The 26,545-nt window shown below is 38.0% G+C and overlaps 1 protein-coding gene across 4 annotated transcripts in view; it reads right to left on the bottom strand.

Annotated features, from left to right (window-relative positions):
* Window positions 1-15,060: 15,060 nt before the first annotated feature.
* Window positions 15,061-26,545, bottom strand: part of nlgn2a (neuroligin 2a) — a 283,069-nt gene continuing 271,584 nt past the window's right edge. For all 4 annotated transcript variants that reach the window (XM_047385104.1, XM_047385107.1, XM_047385106.1 and 1 more), the window contains 4 exons: window positions 22,946-23,211; window positions 21,411-21,564; window positions 19,520-19,886; window positions 15,061-19,292 (listed from right to left, as the gene is read on the bottom strand). In XM_047385104.1, the coding sequence (XP_047241060.1) occupies window positions 18,455-19,292; window positions 19,520-19,886; window positions 21,411-21,564; window positions 22,946-23,211 (1,625 nt within the window). In that variant the 3' untranslated portion in view covers window positions 15,061-18,454. The remainder of the gene's footprint in view (window positions 19,293-19,519; window positions 19,887-21,410; window positions 21,565-22,945; window positions 23,212-26,545) is intronic.

Below are 26,545 nucleotides of genomic sequence, written 5' to 3'. Positions count from 1 at the left end.
TAAGCACTTTTATGGGAGGTGCTGTAAAAGACCAATGTATCATCTTTCAGAAGTAGCCACAAAGACATACAGCCATAATATTTTGAATTTAAACCTTTTGTAAAGTGCATTTATCACGTTTTATGATCCACAAAGATGTTTCACTCACCAAGGATGTATATTACGCATTTTAATTTTACCATGTGTAATTTTAAATTTATTTTGGCAAAGTTTAGCTTTAAAATACTTAAGGCAACTTCACAATTTTGCCGCTTTGAGCAAAACCACTGGAAAGCCCTGCAAAGTCTTTCAGGTGTTGATTGAAAGCCTCCATGGGTCAGGTTTTGCTAGAACTGTTTGAAGAGCTGGCTTGTTCTGTATGTTGAAGTTGTTATTTTAAAACTGTGTTTTGCTTTATCCTGTCTTTTCCCAAGCACATTTAAAACATTTTTTTTTTCACTAATGAATTTTGTTACAAATATAATATGTCCAAAAAGAAAAATCACAAGGTTTATGCTGGTTGGACAGGTAACTTTACAAATCTGCATGTATAGCTGATAACACAAGGTGTATGCTGGGCCTACAGGTAAACAAATCAGTAGCAGTACTAGTGTATGTTGTAAGACATGCATTGAGAAAATACACCAAACTTCTCTGCACTTTCCAGAGAAATGGAATGTAAATAATTTTTCATGGGTTTTATTTAAAAAACTTTGCACTTTGACCTTTTTAATAAGTTCTTAATTACACTTAAAAGTATTATTAGTTCTACATTTAACAGGGGATCACAGTACCCATGGAGTGTACTCCAGGGATATCAACATTTTTGTGAATACAGGTTGGTTCTTTTAAGAAATATTTCTTAATAAGAAACTATTTTTACTAAACCTTAATGTTTCTGAGTTAAACTGAGTTGTTCTTTTAATGACTACATTTACTTAATTCCACCTGAAGTCTTGTTTAGGGTGTATTTTTTTATTGTTGCAAGATATTTGAGATCACTAGTTATAATATTTTTTATACTGAAAGTGATAAGGATAAAAAAGCTTATGAATTATATGTCAGAGGGGAAGCTCAGGTTTGGAGGGAAGGTAAGAGTGGGAAGGTTGAGGTGGATGGACATGTATAGAGAAGGGATAGATGTACTTGACAAAGGATTATTAAGATGGAGTTGCTGGGCAGGCGATAAAGCCAAAGTCCATGTAAAACATTCATGAATGTAAGGAGGAAATGCTAAAGGTTGGTGTGATAGAAGAGTATATCAGAGACTGGTTAAAATGGAGTAAGATGATCTGCTGTGGTGTCCCTTAAAGAGAGCAGTAAAAATGAGAACTCTATATATGGAGAGCATGGAGTTATTTTGCAGCCTAGCAAAATAAAGCAAAAATATAACTCACAACATAGAGCGGAATTAAATACAAGTTGCAGAAATACCTACATTTAATGTTCTTTTATTTTCTCCTTTTTTTAGGCCAGCTATGCAACTGTAGAGTTGCTATTTTGTGCGTGTGAACCTGAGGCTTGCACCTTGTTAAAGTATGGGCTTTGGCCTGCCAGTTAAGCCTCAAACAACCTTTTCAGTAGCTCTTCTTGAGCTGTTTCATCATTTCTCTTTAGATTGATGGATTTTGCAACATGTTATGGTGGAAGAACAATCTGTCTCTCGTGGAGGTAATGTAAAAACTGTCACTGTTGACATTTCTAATATATTTGATGGTTAATCTATTAGTAGTACATCAAAAAATGAGAACTGTAATATGTTTAGGTACATTTAAAAAACAAATTAGAATATCATCATTTCAGAAAATGAAATTCATATATTAAATAGATTAATTACACTTAACTACAAACAGTGCTTTCTTCTGAAAAGTGAACTTTGGACCACTGAGCAGCACTCTAGTTATTTTTCTCCTTAGCCCATGTAAGATGCTTGAAGCCAATGGGTAGCACCCCCAAATTCCTAAATAGATTTATCTTGACAATCCTCTCAAGGCTGCAGTTAATTTTTTGAAACACTGAATTTTGAATTTTCATTATCTGTAAGTCAAAATTACTGCAACAACAAAAAATAAAGTCTAACAATATTTCACTCTATGTGTAACAAATCTATATAGTATGAGATTTACTTTCTAAAATAGGTGACAGATGATATTGAACTTGTATCATGATATTCTAATTTTTTGAGATGTGCCTGTATAAAAAAAAAGATCATGGCATTAATCATCTACTGATTCTCTTTGTAAAGTACATTGTGTTTTAATACAATCCTAAGTATTCAAGCATATTCTCCCAGGATTTCTTTTAAAGTAAAGATGTTTAGTAAGTAAACTGTAGATGCTGACTATTAAAAATATTCAGATAAATTAGTTTGGAGCTAGCTAGTTTGGAGAAACCAAGTACATGATACAATGGCTTGGCGACTTTTAAATACACTGCTGAAGGAACCTACAACCAATTTATACATAAAGTGAGCAGACTTTTTAACGTTGAAGACCATGTGGTAGCTGTACAAAAAATGTCTGACAACATTATAGAGGCTTGCACTCTGTTTGTTACTGACAAAACTGAACGAAATAACAGATACCACGACACTTACATTCAAGACGTTCTACATATTATTGATGGAAGTCTTCAGAACAACACAGACACAAAAACTAACATTGAGTTTGAGGTGTCTCTGAAACAGCACATCTGTGGATTTGCAGCCAGCGAGTTTCAGAAAATGCATAAAAATGTCATACAAACAAATGACCCCTACAAATGTCTGCTGAAAACCAAGGAAAAGTTCCGAGCTGATTTCAAAGATCTCTTCCATGAACGAGACCAGTGCCAAAAGAAAGCTAAAGAATTCACCAATCAGTGTCTAAAGCCTGCTATTGAAGACTTTGTCTACAGAAAGATGGGTCCTGATGTCATTGATGAAATGCTGACAAGAGAAGAGTTCAGCACACGAATGTCCTTCCAATATTCAACTTTGCAAGATTTGCTGTTAACCAAAAATGTACATGACTTCCTGAGTTACAGTCACTCTTATGAAACTTTCGTAAAGAAAAGAATACTTCAACAGATAAAAAGACAGTTTTCCAGCTGCTCTGCAACATTAAAGATTGAGGACAGACACCTGAAGTCCAGTGTCACCTGCATCCTTGATGCCATCAATACTGCTAAATCACAAAAGGGCAGAAACCTCCAAACATTCGTTGAAGATCTCTGCAAAGAACTTGGTGATAAACTAGTGATTTCCCAGTACGTTCTTGGCGCCTTCATGGTTCTGAACAATGCTGACCAGGAACAATTTGCTCATTGGCTCTCAGAGTCTGTTAGGCGAATGGCAGAATGTCTTCAAGATGAGTTGACAAAAACATTATTTGATCAGAAACTGAAAAAACTCAATTTGAAGCCCCAAAATGAGCTTTTCGCCAGAGTGATTGGTTGTGGCAAACAGTGTCCATTCTGTGCAGTACCCTGTGAAGCAGGAGGAAAAGCCCACACTGAACACTTTGCGTCACTGCACCGACCACAAGGTTTTGGTCAGTTTAGGTGGATTCAAACAGGAAAACTTATTACAGACATTTGCTCATCTCTTGTGATCAGTGACAAACATTTTTGCTGCAATGCAACAAACAATGAATGGCATTCTTACAAATGTTACAAAGATATTTTTCCACTCTGGAAAATCCCTCCAGATGTGAGCATTCAAGCCTCAGACTATTGGAAATATGTAATGACAAAGTACAACAATGATTTGGCTAAATAATATAATGCACAGCCTGCTGACATCCCTTCAGCTTGGAGAAATATCACAGAGATCCAGGCAAAGGCAAGCCTTGAAGATTCCTTCCACATAAAGTAAAGGCACATTTTTCTATGAGACCTGGAAGTGGGATTCTCTAAAACCCCACAATGTACAGTCCAAACTTCTTTCAGGCTCATAATGTTATTTCCAGTTGTGATGCATTAGCTTAAAATGCAAAAATATAAGTGAAGGAAAATATTCAACCGGGTCAAAATTCTGTTCCTTTCCAAAACTCAATCCAAGAGTTCCTAAATGAAAAAGTACTGCCTCCCCCCCAGAGGTGTTTTGTGGAGTAAACTTCTACCCTATATGTTTATTCTATTTTACTTCTAGGTTTAGAAGGAAGTATTACAGTGCCCCATATTTACGTTTTTCTTTTCAAAAATCTTTTAAATTAAAAATTTTCAATAAAATCTATTTTCTAAAATTAATTACTTGTTGATTTTCCAAAAGTTTGACATGGGTGTGTAGAAGGATTCAAGTATTTTGCTTTAGAATATATTAATAGAGAGAAATAACTGCAAATTAGTAGTAAATATAGTTTATGTCCACAATAGCTCTGTCAGTTACCTCTAACTGGAAAGAGACACGGTTACACACAGTAGCACTTGATACTTTCTATGGGAAAAAATAACATAGAAAGCACACAAGGCTGATGGAAGCAATAGCTCTGTCAAAGGCTCGTTGAAAGAGATAAACAGAGTGAGAATACTCAGGTATTGTTAAGGCAGCCATATTTAGGAAATTAAGCAAAAGTGGATAGAAGAGTTAAGACAGCAGAGTGAAGAAAATCTTCAGTATTTCCTAGTATTTTCAGTATTATCAAAAAAGGAAAGTTTTAAGCCTAGTCTTAAAAGTAGATGGGGTGTCTGCCTCATGGACTAAATCTGGGAGTTGGTTCCACAAGAGAGGAACCTGATAATTAAAAGATCTGCCCCCATTTTACTTTCAGAACCTCTTGAAACCACCAGTATGCAGAGCAGTTTGAGAGCAAAGTCCTCGTTGGGAACAGATGGAAAACAAATCATTGAATCTATTTTTATTTTTGTCCAGATTCTGCTGTTGTATATCCTCTTGTTTTTTCATAACATTAAAAATATTGTAATCACCCTGCATATTTAAAGGAATAGAATCAAATAAGTTACTGTTTATTTGAATTTATTTACATTTCTCTTAACTGTGTGATGTTGTAAAAAAAAAATACTAGTTCAAGGTCTGTGCTGATATAATTATTCATGATGCTGTATCCAAACATTTGAATGATAGTTCACATAGTGTAATAGAATATTGAAAGATGTCACAATCAAATACTATATTGAAGTATGTCATTTCTTTCTGATAAAAATGTTTTTAAAGGGAAAACTAAAGAATTATAATTTCTATGTATTCATTGTGACACTGTTTAGAAACGTAGATAAAAACTGTTCCATCTGGCTGAGGCTGTCATTATTTCTGTTATCAAAATGTTTGCATTCATAATAGAATATCATGCAAAATGTCATTTTTGTAGAGACTGCCTAGATCATTTTAGATGTTCAGTTTATTTTACATTCTCAATTGTAAACTTCAATTATAGGAATAAAAAGAGATTGTTTGGCAGGTGAAACTGGAAACTGTTGTTTTTATTTATTGCAGCCACTTCCTGTTTTTGTCTGTTGTTTCAACAACCTCTTCTAAAAAGCTAAAGCAAACTTTTCCTTCACACATAAAATAAAATTAAAAGATACAAGAAAGGTAAAAATTAAATGCTGTATTTCTGTACAGCATAGTAATCATTAATGGACCCATTGCAGCATCAGGTCACAATACCTGCCTTCTGTCTTGTTGGCAAAACACCAGCATTGCTCCATTGAAGTAGAGGAGGAAAAATTATGAAAAATCTTAGAAGAAAATTTTAATAATTAATTACCAAAAAGTTATTGTGAATATGGGTAGAAACTAAGATTTATTAAGACATCAAGTGCTCATTTGTGTTTATTTTCTAAGGAACCAATGCAAAAAACTACCCCAGTAAAGAACTGTTCAACAAAGAGACATAGATGATTCACAAAACAGTGGATGACCTCAGAACAATGTGTTGTCTGCATTTTACTAGGTGCTAATTTGAATTTTGTTTATTTTACTAGTTTGTTTACTCTTGTATACTTCAGCCATCAGAGTCTATCAAGCATGCATAAGTTGAACAGAACGCCTTTCCTTCCCTTTCAACTGAAAATACAGAAATCTACTACTTAATTCAGTACAGCCAGTTTCAAATTAATTATTTTTCATAGTGTTGGACCATTTGTTTGCTGAATATTGGACCACTTGCACGTTGCTGGACGCCACTATGCCTTTCCAACGTCATCGGCCATTTTGTACCGCAGGATAGTCTGTCCTACAAAACCCAGCAGCCACTGCGGCTGATATGACGGGGCCGTCCCAGGTCTGACGTCACAAGAGGCAATATAGGAAGGGACATTTGAAAGAAGTTTTGCTTTTCACGCTGGAAGCCGGACCAGCAACTGAAGCGCATCAATTTCTGGAGAAGAGTCCCAAGTGGATTTCATTTATTCTCCTTCGTTGGCCAACGAAAAATTCATGAACAAGGTTTCTGGAATAAGAAGGCCAGAAATTTCCCTTTGCCAATCGAAGACGTGAGTTTAACACGTAACCAAAACCACAGAATTTCAAGGAGACGCAACTTTCCTTCCTTGCTTGGTTCTAATCGACTGCTGATGGTCATATCATATTTTTCCTTTTTGCCAAGGAGGCCAAAGGACGAAGATTGACTGCTCTTCCCGAAGTTAACTGTGGACGCAAGTTAACTTCCAACTTCCCCCCTCCTCCTCTCTCCCTCTGCTCAGAAGGAAGACTTCAACAATGTAAAACCCGTCCTTTTTTATTTTTGTTTTATTTCTTAATTAAGGATAGAGTGGACAGGATAGAGTAGGACATTTTAGTGCGATTAGAGTCGCCATTTAGAGTCTAATGTGTTCTGTATTGTATGTGCATGCCATTGTTTTGAAACTTGCTGGTACTTTCGGAGACCGCCGTGTCTCGCAAGTGTGTCTTTACCGTGCAAACACCTGCGCGCAGGTGCGCTGTGAAACTGAACTGTTATAATAACCTCATGAAAGAATTCACCATTCTCTTTGTCTTCAACTTTACTGCTTACTAGCTTGCCGCCAAAAGTTTTATAACTCATTGTGTGCTCACCCCCACCCAGAGTTGGGGGATGTTGTATGACTGTGCATTTCACTGAGCTACACTTTCTGGCGGGCTGCGCTCCCAAAGTTTCGTTCAACACCATATTCCCTTGTGATATTATCACTTTGGCCATAACTGCTGGTTTGATCTCATACACACTCACTGCTGTTTTGCTTTATTTTGTTTAGTTAGATATTTTACCCCCTTTTTGTGTAGAACTTTGCATGTTTGAGTAGGTGAAGATTATTAAAGAGCGAATTGTATCAGGCTGTGATTTAATAAATATTCCCATAGATAAAGAGAAGGCGTTTTGTGTTTATTTTGTGCAAGAGTGATTCGTCAGTCAAAATAAGGTTAAAGTTCCAAATGTTTCGGCAGAAACGGTCGATTAAACAGTGACATCTCTGGTAATAGTTATCAATTATTACCGAGTATTTAACGGTTGTAATTATCAAAGGCGTTGAGCCACAATTACAACACCAGAAGACATCCCTGGTCTTCGATTCATAAATGAGGATTTTGGTTAAGAAATTAATTTTGTCAAATTATGATTGTTAATTATAATTTTTATATAATAATAAAATGAGCTCTCTTTCATCTTCTCTTTCAAGCTGGAAACTGGACCAGCATCTGAGGCGCATCACTCTGAGAAGAAAATCCCACGTGGACTTTCATTCATTCTCCCCCGTAGGCCAACAAGAAGAAAATTCATGAAAGAAGTTCCTGGAATAGGAAGGCCAGAAACTTCACTTTTCCAATCGAAGACGTGAATTCAAAACGTGACAAAAAACCCCCACAGAGGTTTCAAGGAGACGGAATTGCCATCCTTGTTTTTGTTACTTGTTTTTGTCCGTCATATTGTTCCTTTTTTGCCAAAAGAGGCCAAGGACGACGTTGAGCGCTTCTTGGAGTTAATTGCGAACGCGCAGAAACTCCCCCCTCTCTCTCCTTCCCTCCCTCTACTCCGGAGGAGACAACAAGTAATTCCGTTCTGTTTTTATTTATTTATATTAAAATAGCTTGGGCAGGATAGAGTAGAACTATAAGTGGCGATTTAGAATCGCCACTTATAGTTCAATGTGTTCGAAGTGTATGTGCATGCCATGTGTTATTGAATTTTGATTATTGCTGGACTCTGAAGCCGCCGAGCTTTGCAAGTTGTGTTTTACTGTGTGAAAACCTGAGCGTAGGTACACTGTAAAATTGAACTGCTATAATAACCTCATGGTAAAACTCAAGCCTTTTCTTTGTCTTCACCTTCGTGTTTTTACTCGTTGCCGCTAAAGGTTTTCTGACTCTTTGTCAGCTCCCAACTTTGGTGGTTTTATGATACTTTGCGCCTGGTGGGGGCCGCGCCCAAAATTTCGTTCAGCAACATATTCTGTCTTGTTTTGCCATAACTGCTGGTTTGATGTCATACACACTCAATGCTGTTTTATTTTGTTTAGTTAATAGCGAGGTGTATCAGGGCTGTTGATTTAATAAATATTCACGTAGATAAAGTGAAAGCGTTTGTGTTTATTCTGAGCAAGAGTGATTTGTCTGTCAAAATAAGGTCAAAGTTCCCCACGTTGGTGAAACGGTTGATTAAACAGTGACATCTAATAATAGTTATCAATTATTACTGAGTATTTAATAATTGTAATTATCAAAGGCCTTGAGCCATAATTACAACACCAGAGGTCATCTCTGAATTCGATTCGTACGTAATGATTTTTGGTAAAGAAATTAATGTTTTTCAAATTATGATTTTAAATTATAATTCTTTATAAATATTAATTAATCAATAATCATAATTCTTACAAGGCACCATGATTTTCTTCAGAGTTTGCAACTTAAAAATGCTGAAAAGGGTGATAGAGAAGGTTGGCTCTGTTCTGGTGACTGCTCTGGAACGTCTGGAGCTGATTGTGCAAAGAAGGATGCTTCATACAATGAAGAACATAATTGGCAACCTTGTTCATTACAAGGCACTAATATGCAGGACTGATTGTATGGGGCCTTAATCATAGTTTGAGACTGATAAATTCCCAATAACCCTTCCTCCCAAACATACATGTTACTTTACATGGTCACTGTTGTTACAATTCATCCAGCTGCTACAGATACTTGCACTATTCATGCTGTCTTACATATACTATTTTCTGTACGTAATTGATTTATCTATTTTTTTTTTGACACATTCCTTCCTGTTGTTCTGTTCTTTTATATATTTTTTGTTATTTTTAATATCGCATTTATTTGTTTTTCTGTTTTCATTCTGAGCCTTACATTGAAATCTCAGTCAAATGTACATTGCGAATGTGCAGTTGAAGGACAATAAAGTCTAAGTGTAAAAAAGTGTGTTATTTGCTGAGACGTATTTGTAAATGAACCAAGCTCGTACACAAAGAAAACAAAGATTAAACTTGTATGAACAGACTGTAACTATGTTGACAACAATCAAACAATGAAGATTATTGTAAAAGTATGTAAAAGTTTACTTTTACAATGTAAACTTGCCAATTCCTTGCATTTTAAACTATTTATCTTTTAAATTGTCTATGCTGAAACAGCCAAATCAAATTTAATAGCATTTTTATTCTCACTAAACAAATCTACAACTTTTAGAACTTTGGTCTGTGGGAAAATTCAAGTGTTTATGGGAGGCCCCTGATGGTCTGAGGGCCCAAATCTCGCTCAATCAGGAGTCTGCCGAGTTGGCTGACTCGTTTCAATTTTTACGGTGTGTAGCGTCCTGGTTAAAAAAGATGGTCTCTCAAACGGATGGTTCACAATCCTTTTGTTGACAAAGCCTTGCATGCGAACACATCATAAGAGATAAAAAATATACAGAATGTAAATACCTTTAGTAACTCTAACAACATGCTGCTTTTTACACCCCTTTTATCCTTTACAATCTTTACCTTGAGTGTGTTTTCCCTGTTTTACCACGTATATTTATTAAACTTGTAACCATCGCCTTTCTATATTTTCCCTGTACCATAAAATAAAATAAAATATAATGCATAATGTTTCAACTGTCTGTGACTTTACTTAGCTTATAATATTGAAACTAGTAAACCTTTGTATTGCGCTTAACCGTGACTAATTTACCAAAGAATATTAGCACGCTCTTCTGGGACAAGAAAAAACCTAAAAACTAAAAACTGCTACATATAGCAGCAACCTGTTTGCTCCGTAGAATATCTAAATATTCATTTACGCATTCGAACATTTATACCAACCTTGTCCCCTTATCAACCAGGCGCTAAGGAACCATTTACTGTTTCGATATACATCTTAACTATATCTTTTCCTGTTATAATTATGGAGCACACTTTCTCTCTGCACACTGGGTCGGCGCTGGTCTGTTCAGTTTGCAACAATCGGTTTACAGCACTTTCCCGGACTAAGTGGTTTCAAAATATAAGCATTAACTGCCCTTTCCAATCCATGTTCAAATTCGCATTCAAATGTTACAAACTCAGTCCTAACATGCCCCTTTGTCTCACTTCAGAAGGGGGCCCCATGACCGCCTCCTGGTTCCTCATACATTTCAGACAAACTCTAGTCAATGCAATCTGCCAGCAGTCAGTTTTGAGGACATTCATTTAGAATAGGAGCAGTAATTACTGCAGCCACTCAAGGAGTTTCAACAACTTCCCTTCAACAACTCAGCCGCTGGTCATCTTCAGCTTTCTAATCTTATGTTCGTCCAGACTTCCACTCTGTGTTAACTGCTCAACAATCTCTCAGTTCTTAGATAAGAACTTCTCGCATTATCTGGTGGTGGATGGCCTCTAATTAAATTCAATTTATCTTCATAGATAAAGATCAACCCATCTAACTTCATCTCTCTTATCCCCATTTCTCTAAGGTCTGCTACCTCCAGCATTCGTCAGCCCCAGTCAATCATTTCTCTCTCCCACATCATCACCTCATTCTTTCCCCTCAGCAGGAGCAGTCATGTCATCATTCTATCTCTCTCTTTTTCATTCTCATGCTTCTGCAGTCTCATCTATCTCTCCCGTGCCTCCGCGGCATAACACATTCATCATCTCAATGCCTCTGCGGCTCGAGTTATCATTCTCATGCCTCTGCAAGCTCATTTATGAATCTCACTGCCTCGCACCCAGGCAGGCTCCTTATTCTCTTTCATTCCTCGCCTGACTCTTTTCGCCCTCATGCGCTTCCCTCCTCTTTTCTGTCTAACTCATCCCTTTACTGTGCCTGTCCAGCTCTCTCCACTCCCTTCCTTCTTCGTAAGCCTGTCCCTACCCGTATTAATCTCGATTCATTCATTTATTCCACCTGATATTCCTTATGTCTACCATTTCATTACGTTTCAGCCACGGCGCGGCCTCTGCCCTTTTGAGGGAAAGACATCTCTAATTCTAATCCTATAATGTTCATTCAAGCTCATGTCATTCTCAGCGTTCGTGTCTTCCTCCGGGGTCTGAGCGCCAAAGAAATAAATATCTGCATATAAACTTCTCTAATCGCCACCTATGTGTTTTTTCATTGTGAGTCTTTACAGGATTGAAATTGTTGATATCTTCTTCTGTGAGTTTTAGAGTGGTCAGCAGCCATTATGTTGCAAGCATGCACATTCATTTCTCTACTGATTTCAGTCATTCTGCGCATGAGCCAGAGATTCCCCATATATGAAGATTCAGTTTTCCTTTCCATATGACAACGGATAGATGAAGACATTTTCAAACCGTAACACTCTGGAACCCGTTTTCAAATTGTGCCATTTTCAGAGAAAACTAGAGCCGGTGATAATGTAGACGAACAATAGAAGCGCAACTAAACTTTTCCATTTGCACCAAAAGCCTTGTAGTGTAAACAGGGCCGAAGTCCTCTCCTTTGTTCCTTGGGTTCACATAAACTAGTAGTTTGACCTTTACATGGGAATGTTAAAAGTCGAATAATGCTTAGACTTAATAGCACTTTATTGATTTGACCTATCTTTTCATTCCTAGTTGTTGATGCACCATAAATAGCAAAAGTGCCATATAACATTTTTTATTATATCATTCCTGTTAGACAAGAATTTTTTTCAGTAGAAAAAAAACTTTCATTATAATTTTATGTAGAATAATTACAAAAATATCCAGCAAAAGTGATTCTTTAAAAGTTATTTCCCTTTGTTACATAAATTTTGAATATTGTTTTTAATTGATACTGAAAGTCTAATAATAAAAAACGTATTTAAAGAAACTGTCCCAATTCTATATTATTCAAGATGGACATTTATGAACAGTACATTACCATTCATTGAGGTCCTGTCTAGTATGTTTTATGACATTTTGCACACAGCTGACCTTTACAAACACCTATTTTCCTAATGTTGTCTTAATACTTGATATGAAATTACTGTCAGAAGTAAATACACTTTAAAAAAATAGCATCCAATAGCAACCATAGGTCATTATTTTGACTAGCTAATGTTAACATTGCTGTTGCTTAAAGGGGGGAAATCATGCTTTTAAATCTTTCTCTTTTACACTTAAATCATTCAGTTGTGGTCTATATCAAGTGTAACTGCAATGCTTTGGTCTTAAGTCCTTGTTGTTGTAGCTCCACAGGTCCCTCTTTTACCCCTGTTCTGAGGTGCGTCTGGTAGCAACTCGTCTTGGTGTTGTCTCTTTAATTGCTATTAGCTGTGTTTCCATTGACCATCAAATTGCATGAAATGTAATTAAGAAAATAAATTAATTTAATGGAAACGCCAATTTCGAAAAGAAAATCCAGTTTTTCAATAAAACGTTTTTTTTACGCTAAGATGAGGTGATTTTTTTGGCCATACTGAAGTTTGTGTATTTCGCAAAACTGCAATGGAAACACTATTTGCATCACACAAGTCTCGTGATCAACAACCGGATGTTACCACTGGCGAAAAAGACGAAGATGAGAGGAAGTAGTAGGAGGACGATGTTTTCTCGTGAACAAACTTATTCATGTGTGATTTTAATTACATTACTTATTTAATGGAAACACCACAATCAAGAAATTATTTGACATTAGCAGAATATCGACTACGTTTCTCACACATTTGTAATGGAAATGCAGCTACTGATGCACTTCACACCCTGCCCCCCTCCAGGTCAAAGAGCGTTTCACTCCACCCCATTCTGAGAGTTTTGTAGTTTGATAACAGAGATACAATTATCAAGCGGTACAGACACAAGACAAAAATTGCCAAATTAATGCTAAACTGTTAATGTAATAATATTATTTAAAAACATGCTGTACGGTTCTTTCCTCAAGGAGCTAAAAGTGAGCACACAGCGCTAACATAAGCAGAAGGCACAATGCTACTGCTATCAAAGCTGTAGAAGAATTTTATGATTATTTATGTTTGTTTATCCTGCGTGTGACCTGTGTATGACATGTGGGACATCTGTGAATGTGCAATTGGGGAGTCAGTTGGGAGGGAAGTGGGGTGGAACAGATGCTACCGGAGACAAGATGCTGGAGTTCAGAGGTTTACCACTTTCCAGTGGTGTGTGGGTTGTGTAGGTGTGGCTGCAGGGGAGGGAGGTTCTGGTAAGAGGTATAAAAAGACTGTTTGGTAACTGTGTTTCAGAGTGCCATTGTAAAACCTGAGGGTTTTGTCTGCTAGTCTGCATGAGAAAATAAATGTTAACTCTTTATCTAACTGGCTATTTCACTGATTATTTAAGGGTTCTATTTCCAACACAAAAACAATGGCCAGGACATATATGATCAGACAATAAATTCATGTTTAAAATAAAGTTTGTTGTCATTTTAGCATTATCTGCAGCTTACCGCTTTGCTGTGTCCGTCATTCCCATAGACAGAAGGAACTGAAACCTTAACCAGAGGAAGTATTTCAGCAAATCCTTCTTGATACTGGTGGAGGTTGCTAAAGAACTCGTCCTTGAAGTGCTTCATGCAAACAAAGAGGAATTTCCCCTCTGATGTAGGAACGTTTCCATGAAAAAGATACATTTAACCAGGCACTTCGAAGAGGTTCTGATGCTGGGGGACGGTGTAATGAATTCTGTGGGTTAATAGACCCAACAACTGACCTGGTGGGTACGTGAAGTTGGTAAGCTGGAAGTTCATGACCTTGTTCAGCTGTTCTGCAGCAAATACTGTGACTTAACAGTTCAAAAAACGTAACAGATGATAGAGAAAACGGAAAGCATTGAAAAATATTATCCAGAGTGTAAAGATATCTACGCACCACGTGGAGAGACTAGATTCAACTTTTCTGCACTCCTACAGACTCCAAGTACACACAATATTGTTTTTAAAGACTACAAAATGGGATTTTGCATGATATGTCCTCATAGGTTTCTAAAACTTATTTTACCTTGTTGAGTGAGCTTTTTTTTTTTAAATAAATCACATGCTAAAGAGTCACCAAGAGGACACACATACCCTCGTAGGGAAGACCTTCCTGTTGCTCAAAGAATGCAGCCTTCGAAGGAGGTAGCCATTTCAGCCTTAATTTTAAGCTGACAAATAGAAATAATTAACAGTAATTTCTATTCATATATTTATTTTTCAAGACTGCCGAAACAAAGGTCCAGTTTGTGTATGGCTATGTGAAAGATAGATGAAAAGGGGGGAGATACGTTTAAAAGATAAAAGTAAAAAAAAAAAAAAAAGAGAGACTAAGCTACACACTACAATAAGCAAAGAGAATGCACATTAAAAATGTCAAAATGACAGACATGGAAGCAGGACAAAAAAGCTTAAGATGTGAACTGAAGGACTAAAGAGCATATTTTTCTCAGCAACTTTATTTGTATCATTAGGTGTCATCATGCCAACACGAGTCATACATGGTAACTGCTGGATGTAAAACAGCTTGGGAATTATAAGACGATGGCTTTTAAATATTCAGTCAAATGATATGTTGAAAACATGCAGGCAGTAAAAACAGAGTTTTGCCTATACTAACTCACTGAGACGCTGTTGCAAAACAGATTGGAGCGTGTTTTGTCATGACTTAGGCATACCAAAGATTTATGTTTGGGTTTTTTTCTAACTTGTTAAATATCCTGAGATCTTTTAAGATGGTTACAGTGTTGCATTATGTTCTTTTTCACAACTAGATAAAGAGACACAAAGAGCAGTCCAGCTATGAATGTCTTTAATGTTTCCCAGATCAGAATCACAGCATACAGTGTATAATAACTTCTAAAGTAACAGAAATATCATCACCTCATTTATTTATATGATTTTAATTTCCTTTTTTTTAAATCTTTTTTTTTTAAATTTTCCATTATTTAACAGATTCGTTCATCTCAAGTCTTGGGTTTCTGAAATCAACATAGAATATAAAAAAGCAAGACAACAGGTGCAGAATATTTATGGAGACTCAGTTTGCATCACTTCAATATGTGTTGGGTGCTTGTTATTTGATGCACATCTGAACTGATATAAGGTCGGATCTGAAACAATTTTCCATTTTTTCATGAACCTTTCTGCTGCGTCACATCACTGCAGGAGGAACCTTCATTACAGCAAACCAACACAGTGACAGAAATCAAGTAGTTGGACCACCTCTGTGATCTCATGAGGCATCTAATGGTGTAAGAGCCCTAACGTTTTGACCAACACATAAATAAGCAGCTACATGAAACACTGCTACATGATAAGTTATTTTATATTCCACTGAACTTGTTCATGTTAAACCTGTTTAGGTTTGGATCAAAATAGTGAATAAAGATAAGATTTGTATGTGCTGTCCGACTTTAAAAGTGGTCATGAAAGGAACACTTAACGATGAAAGATTGCTTAAATAACAAAACGTCATGCAAAGAATTCACAGACTTGAATTATACCGTTTTACCTGCAGTACCTTTGAGCCTAGGTCATGTGAGGCCATCAGTGAAATTCTGCTACGGAAACTTTCCTGACACTTGACTTTCTTCAGGAATCGTGATGCTACAGGATATCTGCATGATGTTGGTAGGTTTGAAGGTTTAAAAACCTAGTTCTGTACTAGCTGATTTTGAGCGAATATGATTGTTTGATTTGTTTTTATTTGCAAACTGCACCTGTTGTCTTTTGTTATCACTAAAGAAGCATATCATTCATCCACCCAAAAAACCCAAACAGACAAAGAAAAATAAAACAAGAAACTTAATATTTACAAATATTTCATCTGTTTGATTCTTACACTTAAAAATGTACAGTTTTGATCCTGATCCAGATGTTTTGTATATCTCCAACTAACCTCCCACTGGGACTGTATTCCTTTTCATGTTCCAGTCCCTCTGAAATCTGCAACAATGGCGCCCTCTAGTGTTAACTTATAAAACAGACCACCACATCCAAGCTAAATGTCTTTCTTTCCCAGCTGCTGAGTTTGGATTGACTTCACAACCTGTTACCACCTCCTCTGTCCACAGGAGTGAGTACAAAAGAGTTCATATGTTAACAGATTAGCGGGTCGCCTCTGGTTAACAATGCAGACAGAAGGAATGTTTTGTCTTCTTTTGATCAGTTTGTTCTCTTTTCTGATTCTAATTTAATCATTTTAAACTGTGACTTTTTCTTCATCCTCCTCTTGCCCACAGCATGTCCACCTGTCTTGTGATTGGGTCGTGATCTGCGCATCCAGTCCACTCATGTGATTTGCATTGTGCACATTTACCGTTCAGAGGGTTTATAAAATCTCTGCCAGGAGAAGCTTGGTGTGTGATCCCATTTCCGGCCCTTTCCTACCACCAGGGAGTTATAAAAAGAAAACTAAAAACAGGCTTAAGCATGTTTAAAGACAGCAACCGTGACTCATGTCACTCATACTGCATGTAAGCTACCATGTGTTTCTGTTCTGCTAACTGACCCATAATGTATGTTTGACATCTTCATCTCAAAAAGCTGAGCTGTAAAATGATATATTCCTAAACTAACAGAAGGAGAACAATTAGAAACAATAGACATCGACTGTGTTACCTTTACCCTGTTGAGAAACTCCTTCTTCATCTTTGCAGCTCTGCACTGCAGGCTGTTAAAGCCCGCCAGATACCCTCAGTGTGCTTACAGCCACACAGGCTAATCCGTACATGAGGAGATTACTGATGCAAGTATTTGGAATTCATAATGATAGGAAAATATTGGCGATCACTGCTATATATGGGTGTCAATCATATTTAGTAAGGGGAAACAGGGTGAAAATATGGAAGATATTAAGGTGAGATGAGCTTTCTTGCCTTTATGCCTCCTTTAGCCAGCTAATGAGGGACAACATGCAAATGTAAAGTGGTTCTGATTTCATTTATATAACTAAACACATCCACTTTGTAGGCACACATATAACAAAATGTATGATCGATGATAGAAGATCACGTTATGTATTTGTGCACACGACACATTTGGATACACATAAAGATGAGGAAAAGCAGCGATGTTGTTGTGCATCTTCTCAGGGTGACACAATACGTAATTTATGATGTCCTAACCAAGAGAATAAAATGGGTGTGATGAGTTTTATTTTGCAAAAACTGTTGGATTATCTGTGATTTGTGGCAACGTCTCATTTTGTTAATGAATTCAGAAAGGAGCCAGTGCTTTAATGATTTTTCAGGAATTTACGAGAGAATTTTATGAGATGAGAAATATTTCATATGGACCAATATGGTTTGTTTAGAATTGGGAAAACGTGCATTGACAGATTCTTCATCCTTTTCCCACGTTACTCTTTTTAAAAAATAATTCATGCATAGATCCCCATTGAGAAAACCCCTTTATATTCTTTCTCCTTTGTACACGTTTATATAGAACTATATATAATATCATTTTTCTGTATCTATATTGTCAGCAAAAATCTTTCCACAATAAAACACCTAAACAACAACAAAAAAAAAATAAACAAGATGTATGAAAGAAAACCACAATCAAAGGCCAGTTTGGCACTTGGTCATGAGAACATATAACCTGTGTTAGCTGACGGGATAAAATTCATTTCAACCTTGATCAGAAAGCAAAAAAAACACTTGGCACAAACCGTATTGGTGGACTGAAATGACGTTTCTTCTGACATTTCAGTACACTGTCGCTCCTAAAAGCAAAGGAGCACCCTAAAGAGAAGAGAATCACAAGTCAAATGAGCTGTAAATAAGACACAGATGTAGAAAAGAAACAAATAAGAAAATTCACACAACACTTTAGAAGACAGTAGAAGCTGACACCAAAGTAAAAAAGAGAAAACATCAAGGTCCAAAAGCGCTTTTCCCTTTGAAAATTTCTTTAGACCGGAAACTGTGCACCCTCCTGGAAAACGGCATGTCTGAAAGATCGACGTTGCCTCCAAGCTGATCATCTGCTCCAAAGCAGTTCATTTTAGTTCATTATGTCTCCTGCTAAGCTGTACAGCACATGATGGAGGAGGTGGAGTTCCTTTTAGAGAAACAAGAGAATGTAAGAACAGAATGGAGGCCCTCATCCAGAGACCTTCCTTGTAGATCAGTAGGAGGTCCAGTACTCCCTGTCCTTAGGTGGCTCTGTTTGGGCCAGTCCCTACTATACCCTGGTGGTGGAGTGGGGGTGGGGCAGGGTGTTGTTGTGGCCAGTGGAGGGGAAGGTGTTGAAGGCATGGAGAGGCTGCATGCTGGTGATGGTGCTTGGGATCATGGTGATGGTGTTAGGCGTCATTAGCGGCACATCATCCGGAGCCCGACGCAGAGCCAGCGTGTAGTCGGGTGGACAGGCGGGTCGCAGGATGTCGTGCGGCCGAAGGGGCTCCAGGTCGTGGTGGGCATCGTGCTCTGAGTGTTTCATTTGCAGGGACATGATCTCCTCCTCCTGGCTGTGAGCGAGGTCATTGGCGGCTACACCACGCTGAGGAGACAGTCGGTGCCGTCGCATCTCGTGTCGCTTGTCGCGTTTGTAGTAAAGGGCGGCAAATGCCAGGATGTTGAGAAAGAGGAGGGAGGCTCCCACAGCAACTGTGACACTCAGCTCAGTGGAGTAATCACGGGGGTCTCCAGGAAAAAGGTCCTGGTGTGGACGCTCCGAGCCCTCAGGCTCAGGTTCGGAGGGGAAGGTTGGGTAGGGGTGGCGAGTGGTTCGAGGACCTGGAGTTCTTGGCCAGGGTCTGATGGTGCCAGGGCCTGGACCAGGGCCAGATGGTGATCGGGTTGTAGTTGGGAAGATCTCATGTAGGCTATGAAGATGGGGGACAAGTTCCAGCCAGAAGGCCACCTTGTTTGCTCTGTAGTTGTCCCTAACTCGAGGTTTTAAGCCGATATGAAGATACTGCTTGTCCTTTGGGTTGAACTTTGTCCAGATTACCTCTTCAAAGCGATTGGGTTTGGTGTGAATAAACTTGGTGTCCTGAGGGACTGGGAGGTTTGGATCGCTGATGGAAAACAAAAGGAGAACCACAGTTTAATACAACAAATACAACAACTTTTCATTCATAAATTGTATAAATTCGGTACCGTTGGCACCAGCATTACAAACTCTGTTATTAAAAGCACTAGTAACCATTTGGAAAGACACCATGAAGCCTCAATAAAAGCCCTACATAACAATACCGACTAAGGTAGATAAATGTAAAATATGTCTGATTAAAATGAAACCTACCCAGTTTTGGCAAAGTTAGTCCAGTAAGTCATGACCACAGCGCTCAGCATCACGTCATTCTTCGAGAAGTTGCATGGAAACAGGTCTGTGGCACCGATCATCGGCACGCCGAATACGTACGGTATCTCATCTCCATGGGCGGCATCGGCCCATTCAGGTCGCGTCTCTGTCTGGCAGTGGTGGTAAAATGTGTAGAAATAAACAGGGGACTGGAACTCAGCGTGAAGTTTGGCAGTGGCCACGGCAGGCGCCACCCACTGGTGGTCTGTGAACAAAGCTAACAAAGTCTTTCTTCTCATGTCACCATTGTCCCTGTCGGCCCAGTCTGTGTACATGAACTTAATAGTTTCCCTCAGGATGTCTTTGTCTGCAAGAAAAGAGAAGGAAAAGCAAATAAGACATGTAACAGAGAAGGCCGAGGTACATAGAAACTGTGTGTGTTTTACTTAGACATTTAGATAACAAGATGAGACTGTGCTTTGCAAAAGTATTTATCACTTGAACAGTTTTACATTTAGTCTTGTTACAATTACAGACTTTAATGTGGTTTATTTGGGATTTTATAATTTAAACAAACACAGTCGTTTTGTGAAGTGGAAAGAAAGTGATAGCTGGGATTTAAACCTTTTTTTACAAATAAAATTTGCGAAAGCTTGTGGTGTGCATTTTCTCTGATATCCCTAAATAAAATCCAGCGGAACTGCCTTCAAACGTCGCCTAATTGGTAAATAGAGTCAACCTGTTTGTAATTAGGTGGTGACTGTGACTCAGTGGGAAGAGCAGTCGTCTTGCAATCCAAACATTTTGGGTTTGATTCTAGCCTTCTCCTGCCCCTGGACAAAGCACTTCACTCAAAGTTGCCTACCAATCCTGAAAAGAGGCTTACAAACACTTCAGACCGGAGTGGAGATTCACCTTTTAGCAAGACTACAGCCTTTAACATAAAACCGGAGTTAAATGGTTTAGATGAAACCGTAAATGGCCCCATTAAAGTCCAGTCCTTAACCCAGCTGGGAATCTGTTGCAAAACTAGAAAATTTATATTTACTGACACCCTCCATCCAACCTGACTGAGATTTAGTCATTTTGCAAAGAAAGGCCAAAAATGTCAGTCAGGATAAGACATACCCCAACAGACAGTGAAAGTTTTAATTCAATACATTATAAATTCAGTGTATTGATCCTGGCGGACTGAATACAAATACACACTACATATCTCTGATTTCTATCTGTAAAAAAACCCCCAAAATATGCATAATTTTCCTTCCTTCTCTTGCACTACTGTGTGTCGGTCTATCACATAAAATATTACTAAAATACATTGAGGTTTGTGGCTAATGTGACAATGTGCCTTTTTTGAAGGCACTGTATGTTAAAAGGCAAGACAAAGTTACACAAAGAACAGAACAGAATTTGCCTTTCAGATACCACAATGACTGACAAGAACTTGAGAAGGAGCGTGACTGCATTATTCAAATGTGTGTGTATTTGGACTGCGGCTTGCTGCGAGGGGTTTGCAGGCTGAGCTGTTAGGAACAACAGCACTGTGATTGGGAGCCGGCTGCCTGCGGGCTGATGAGCGACAGCATTAGTGCCCACGGAGCCCCAAAGGCCAAAGCACAGACCCACCGCGGTGAAAGATAATCTCAATGATAGACAATCTCGTTAGTATGCTTGTCTTGGCTGGTAAACTCCACCAAACACGCTTTTTGTCTCTTCTCATTTTCTTGCTCACATATTGTTTTAAAGGCTAAAACCTGAATGGGAAACTGTGATTCCAGGGTGTTTGATGTGTTTTCTTTATGTTCAAGAATAAACCTCTGAAAGAGTTCATGTAAAACAGGATCATGTGGAGCGAGACTGACAGGTGTACAGGATCAGGCTTGCTCACCTTCAGGATATCCGTAGAGGTTGTCCACAAAGTTAGAGATTGTGTAGTCGAACGCTGCAGCAGAGATGCCATCATTGTCCTCACTGTCATCCACAAATTTCAGTCCCTCTCCCTGGTTCACTCCTATGAGGATGTCGTAGTTGAGGAACTCCCCCTGGTGGTACAAAATGGGAAGTGAACAAATTTAGATGAGAGCATCAGCAACACTTTTTTCCCACAAATTTCTCATTCAACACAAATTAAGTTGACGATATTTATAAATGTAAAAATGCTAAATACAGTGTCTTATAGAAATGCATATCTGCAGACTCGCACCACAAAATCAGTAGGGGAGGGAAGATGAAATTAGTTTTATCTGCATTAGTAACAATGCAGTATCTGTGCTCAGATTATTTGTGTTTATTAAGAAACAGTGAATGGGTTTTGTAACCTCCAGTGGCACCACAGCTCTGCAGAGGTTAATGCTCATGCAGTCTAAAACTAATTAGTTTTTGAAATTCTGCAGTCAGTTCATACACAGCAGGAGACAAAGACCTCTCTGAGGTCACTCTAATTATTACTGATACTGTTGGAACTTTTTCAGAAACTAAAAGGAGAGATTTGCGGTCTGATAACAAAGCAGTTCGTGCTCGTAATGTTTAGGATGATTACTTCAGTGAGATGTATTTCCTGTTTTAATCTCCAGATTCACTTTGTTTTTTAATTTTCTTCAAGAAATTATTTCTTTTCTTTTCTAAAATAAATAACTTTTATATGATGCTTTAAGTTTAGAAGGCTGACAGGGCAATTACTGTTTTATTAAAGATTTTATCCTTATTTATGTTCACTATGGATGGTTCCAATAAGTTTTATTGGATCATTGTACCTTTCTCCCTGTACAACATACATGCATCTCCAGTGTTTTCTCTCTAATCTAATCTACACGATTGCATTTCCACAGTTCCTTATTCTCTGTAATTTCACTCACTTTTAATTCCTTATTGTTTTATTACTAACAATTTTTTCTTTCCGGTCTGTTTACCTAATTATGATCAAATTAAGTAAATGATTTTTGTGTTCCTCTAGTGATTTAGTGTTTTGTTTTTAACCTCTGTAAAGAACTGTGTGTTACACTTGACTGTATGAAAAGTGATTTATAAAAAAGGATTTCTACAAAATGTTCACACACAACTCATCTTCTAAATACTAATAAAACCGAAGACCAAAAGGCAATTTGATTAATCAAGTTTCTTAAACCATTTAACTATGATGAAAGGTTTAAAAGTGCACCATTTCACAGGGATTGAAAGCTAAAAGGAGAAACTGTTCAACATAAGTCTAAAATTAGCCAACAGCAAAATGTCCATCTCAAGAACTGGACTTATTTTTCTTTGTATAACATGTGACTTCACACCAGCTGCTAAATGTCACAGCTTGACCTGTAACTGAGTGGAAAGGTCACAGGCACACCTTACTCAGAGTTGTCTGCCATGTCAAATGTCACCAGCGCCACTCAGACAACAGAAATCCAGCTGATGTCATCATCAGACCCTCACCTGCTGCATGAGGATCTCCGGATCGTCCGGCACCACATCTCCGTCCACCACGGGGCCAAAGGCGATGTGGTAGCGGGCTGGTTGGATGTCCTGGTCCACTAGCTCCCTAAAGGTCTTTCGCCTTAGGCAGTCCACGAGGTCGGCAGTCTCTGAGTAGGTGCAGCCCACCTTCCGGGCCAGGATCTTGGTGTATTTCAGGGGCTGGTAGTTGACGGACCAGCTGGAAATGGCCGTGCCGCTCTGAGCAATGGCCCTTTGAAACAGACCTAAATAGACAAAATTCAAAAAGGACATTAATATTCTGCGTTTTTATTGTTCTAAAAAAGGTTTTGGACTTTTTTCTGTAACGTTTGCAGATTATAAGTATTCTGAGGTGAACTTGACCATGATGCAAAGAAAACACTTTTTTTATCCTCTCTGAAGAAATAACAGAAAGACCGACCTAAAGCATCCTGTACAGAGCACACTATAGAACTGCAGCTACGGAGACTGAAGGAGGAGTGGGAATAAGCCCTTTCAATAAGTCAAAAGATCCATTTTAACTTTCTTTTTTCTCCTTGACTTAGCTCTACACCTCCTTGGTTCTCCTCCTTTTAGTCTCCTTTTCTGTCTCTTTAGTTCTGCCCATCCTGAGCTGTTGAAGCCACTTGAGTGGCTTGTTAAGGGGGCCGCCTGCCTCTCTTGTTTCCTCTCGGGTTCTTTATTTTTTCTTTTTCCTCTCCAGGGCTGAAGATTGGTCAGTTAATTATTAAGCACAGCTGCAGTCTCCTTTCCCTGAGAGATCAATTATAGTAAGAAGTAGCTGGGAAACAGCTACACCTACATGCATACAGTATCTGCACCAGGACAGACCGAGGGAAAAAGGAGGAAAATGGTTATATAGTATTGGTCCTTAAGATTGGCCTCTTCTTTCGCCCCCTATTTGGCAACTTGTCTTTTCATGTATTTTACATTAAAACATTTTCTTTGCTCTTAATCACCTGAGTATAAATTTACAGGTTATTTCATAACAATATATTTGCACACCCCGATTTTCAGATTTTTAGTATCGTGTTTCATTTCCCCTCCACCTCATAATTTTATGCTAAGTTTGTTGGTCTGTTACATAAAATCCAAATAAAAGGCATTGAGGTTTGTGCTTGTACCTTAACAAAATGTGTAGAAGTATGAATACTTTTTGTAGGCACTGCATGCTCCTTTCCCTCATCATATAATCAAGATGAAGAACCCGTCCCTCCATCAGAGCCTACCCAGCACATCCCTGCTGTCAAATTTGATCTGTGATGACCTGTTGCTGACATGATTGGTGTCCTTTAATGACAGAATGACAGACTCCTTACCTTGGATCCATGACGGGGGTGGGGGGAAGGGGGAGGAAGCATGACAGACAGGCGACTTCTAGTGTGTTGATGTTACACCGATAGATGCTGATGAAGAAGAAGAAGATGATGATGGGTTGATGCCAAAGCAGAGGGATGAAGATAGACAGGTGACAGTGGGTTGGGGTGAGTTGGTTGTCAGCAACAAAAGAAACAGGGTTAACACCGGCTCTGTCACTCGTTAAAGAATTAATTGACTATAAAATCTGGCTCCTCTGAAAACAAACTACAGCGATTCTGCACAGCTCTGGTTTCCATCTACAAACAAAGATCTTAGGAGAAATATAGTAGATGGAGAGTAGAAGAACTTAGAAATGCATTACTTTACTCACTGAAAGCCATATAAGAAGCTCAGCAAGTCATAAAATATACTTAGCATGTCTAAAACTTCCTAATTGACACATAACTTCTAAAATTTGATCTATAAAACCAAGTTTTAATGAGTCAGCTTTAGAGAGATTTAAAATGAAGTTTGGAGCTTTGCAGACTCTAAGACAAGCTGTTAACATATAAGGCAAACCACATACTGACTCCAAGTTTGCAATCAACACAAAGCACAGACTGTACAAGTTTTATTTCTTCAACCAATTATTTTTTTTTGAGTAATCATGCACCAAGGGCTCTAATGACCCAATTAGAACTGCCTAATATCTGTTTCTTAAATACTATGCCGATACCAATTAAATAACATTTTTGGTTAGTGATTGCACTTAATATGAAGTAACCTCAGTCATGAAATTATGTTTACAAAGTAGCTACACTGGTATCAAATGGCAGCAACAAATAAGACCAGAAAAAAGAAAGAAAGAATAAAACGGTTCTAAAACTGTTTACGCTAATGTATTGAATTAGTTCATAAAGTAAATAACAAATGTTGCAAATACAAGTAGGGTGTTTATCCCTCTGGGAAATACATACTTAGTTATTAAATTGTAAACAGTTTGAGTTGTGTATGATTCGAAGTTGACCTGCTGTTGTGACTCATTTTCGCAGCCCAAAGAGGTAGTTACTCAGCCAAGTTGGCAAGCTAGTGTGAATTGAGGAGACAGTTCAAGCAGTGCTAATTTGAACGCACTAGAGCAGATTACCTGTTTCTTTATGATAGCCTCATATAAATAAACCCATAACACCAGAAAGCAGCCATCTTTAGTTGATCACTTGTGAAAGGCTGAGGCAGCTTTACCAGGGGCTTTTCTTTGCTGCTTTATTGCAGATCTGTTCTGCCAAACAGCCTAACAGACTGTTTCAGGGATGGTAATGCGTAATTCTCCACATATGAAAACAGCTTTGGACTTTATTTAAGCTATTAGTTTTTTTTTGGGAGTGGACTGATAATATAAAACATGATTTCAGGGTTTTTCATAAAACAAGAAATGTTTAGGCTTGGATATTCTCTTTTTTTACTTGGTCAAAATTATACAAACAGACTCAGATATAAACGTACCACCAGATCACCAGGTTTTAATTGTCATCAACAAGTTTCTGGCACAATCCAGGTTGCATATTTGACTGCTCCTCTTAAACGTTGTTGCTTTTAAGTAGAGTTTTTTTCAATAGGGCTGACGTCGAGGCTATTCTATAACTTAATGTCAGCCTAAATTATTCTTTCCAATACCAGTTTGTATGTGTGTTGTTATCACCGTTCTCCTTGAACACCCAGCTGTGTCAACGTTTCAAAAGGCCTAGTTATGTATTTAAGGTAAAGATGAAGACATTGGATGTAGTTCTTCATCTTGATTATTCTATCCACTTCGTGAAATGCAGCTGAATGCAGTGAAGACACACAGCATGATGCTGAAACTGCCATGCTTAGTGCTGGACAGTGTTATTAAAGCCTCTTATTGACTCCTTCAAACATTCTTCTTGTCATTGTAGCACGAAAGCAACTTTTTTGTCTTCACATTTTTCTAGAAGGTATTTAAGTTGTCCATGTGGGTAGCTGCAAATTTTAGTCAAGCTTGAAGGTGTTCATTTCGGAGCTTCCTTCTGTGTTAGGCACCCTCTCAGACCATATCGATTTTAAAACCACTGACCATATTGATAAAGTGGTCCACGGCTGGAAACCTAGAAAAGCATTCATCTATTCAGCCAGAATAAGGTCAGAAGCTTGTTGACGAGTACAAAAATAGTGTGATCAAACTACAATGAGCTAAAGACAATTTCTTGGTGTATTAACATGCTTGAGCATTTATGTTTTATTTTGAACCAGGATAGATGACTA

The sequence above is a fragment of the Girardinichthys multiradiatus genome, chromosome 14, assembly GCF_021462225.1.
Source record: "Girardinichthys multiradiatus isolate DD_20200921_A chromosome 14, DD_fGirMul_XY1, whole genome shotgun sequence".
In the NCBI taxonomy this organism is placed as follows: Eukaryota; Metazoa; Chordata; class Actinopteri; order Cyprinodontiformes; family Goodeidae; genus Girardinichthys; species Girardinichthys multiradiatus.
Note: the sequence above shows the minus strand (reverse complement) of the source record. Positions and strands in the feature narration are given on the sequence as shown.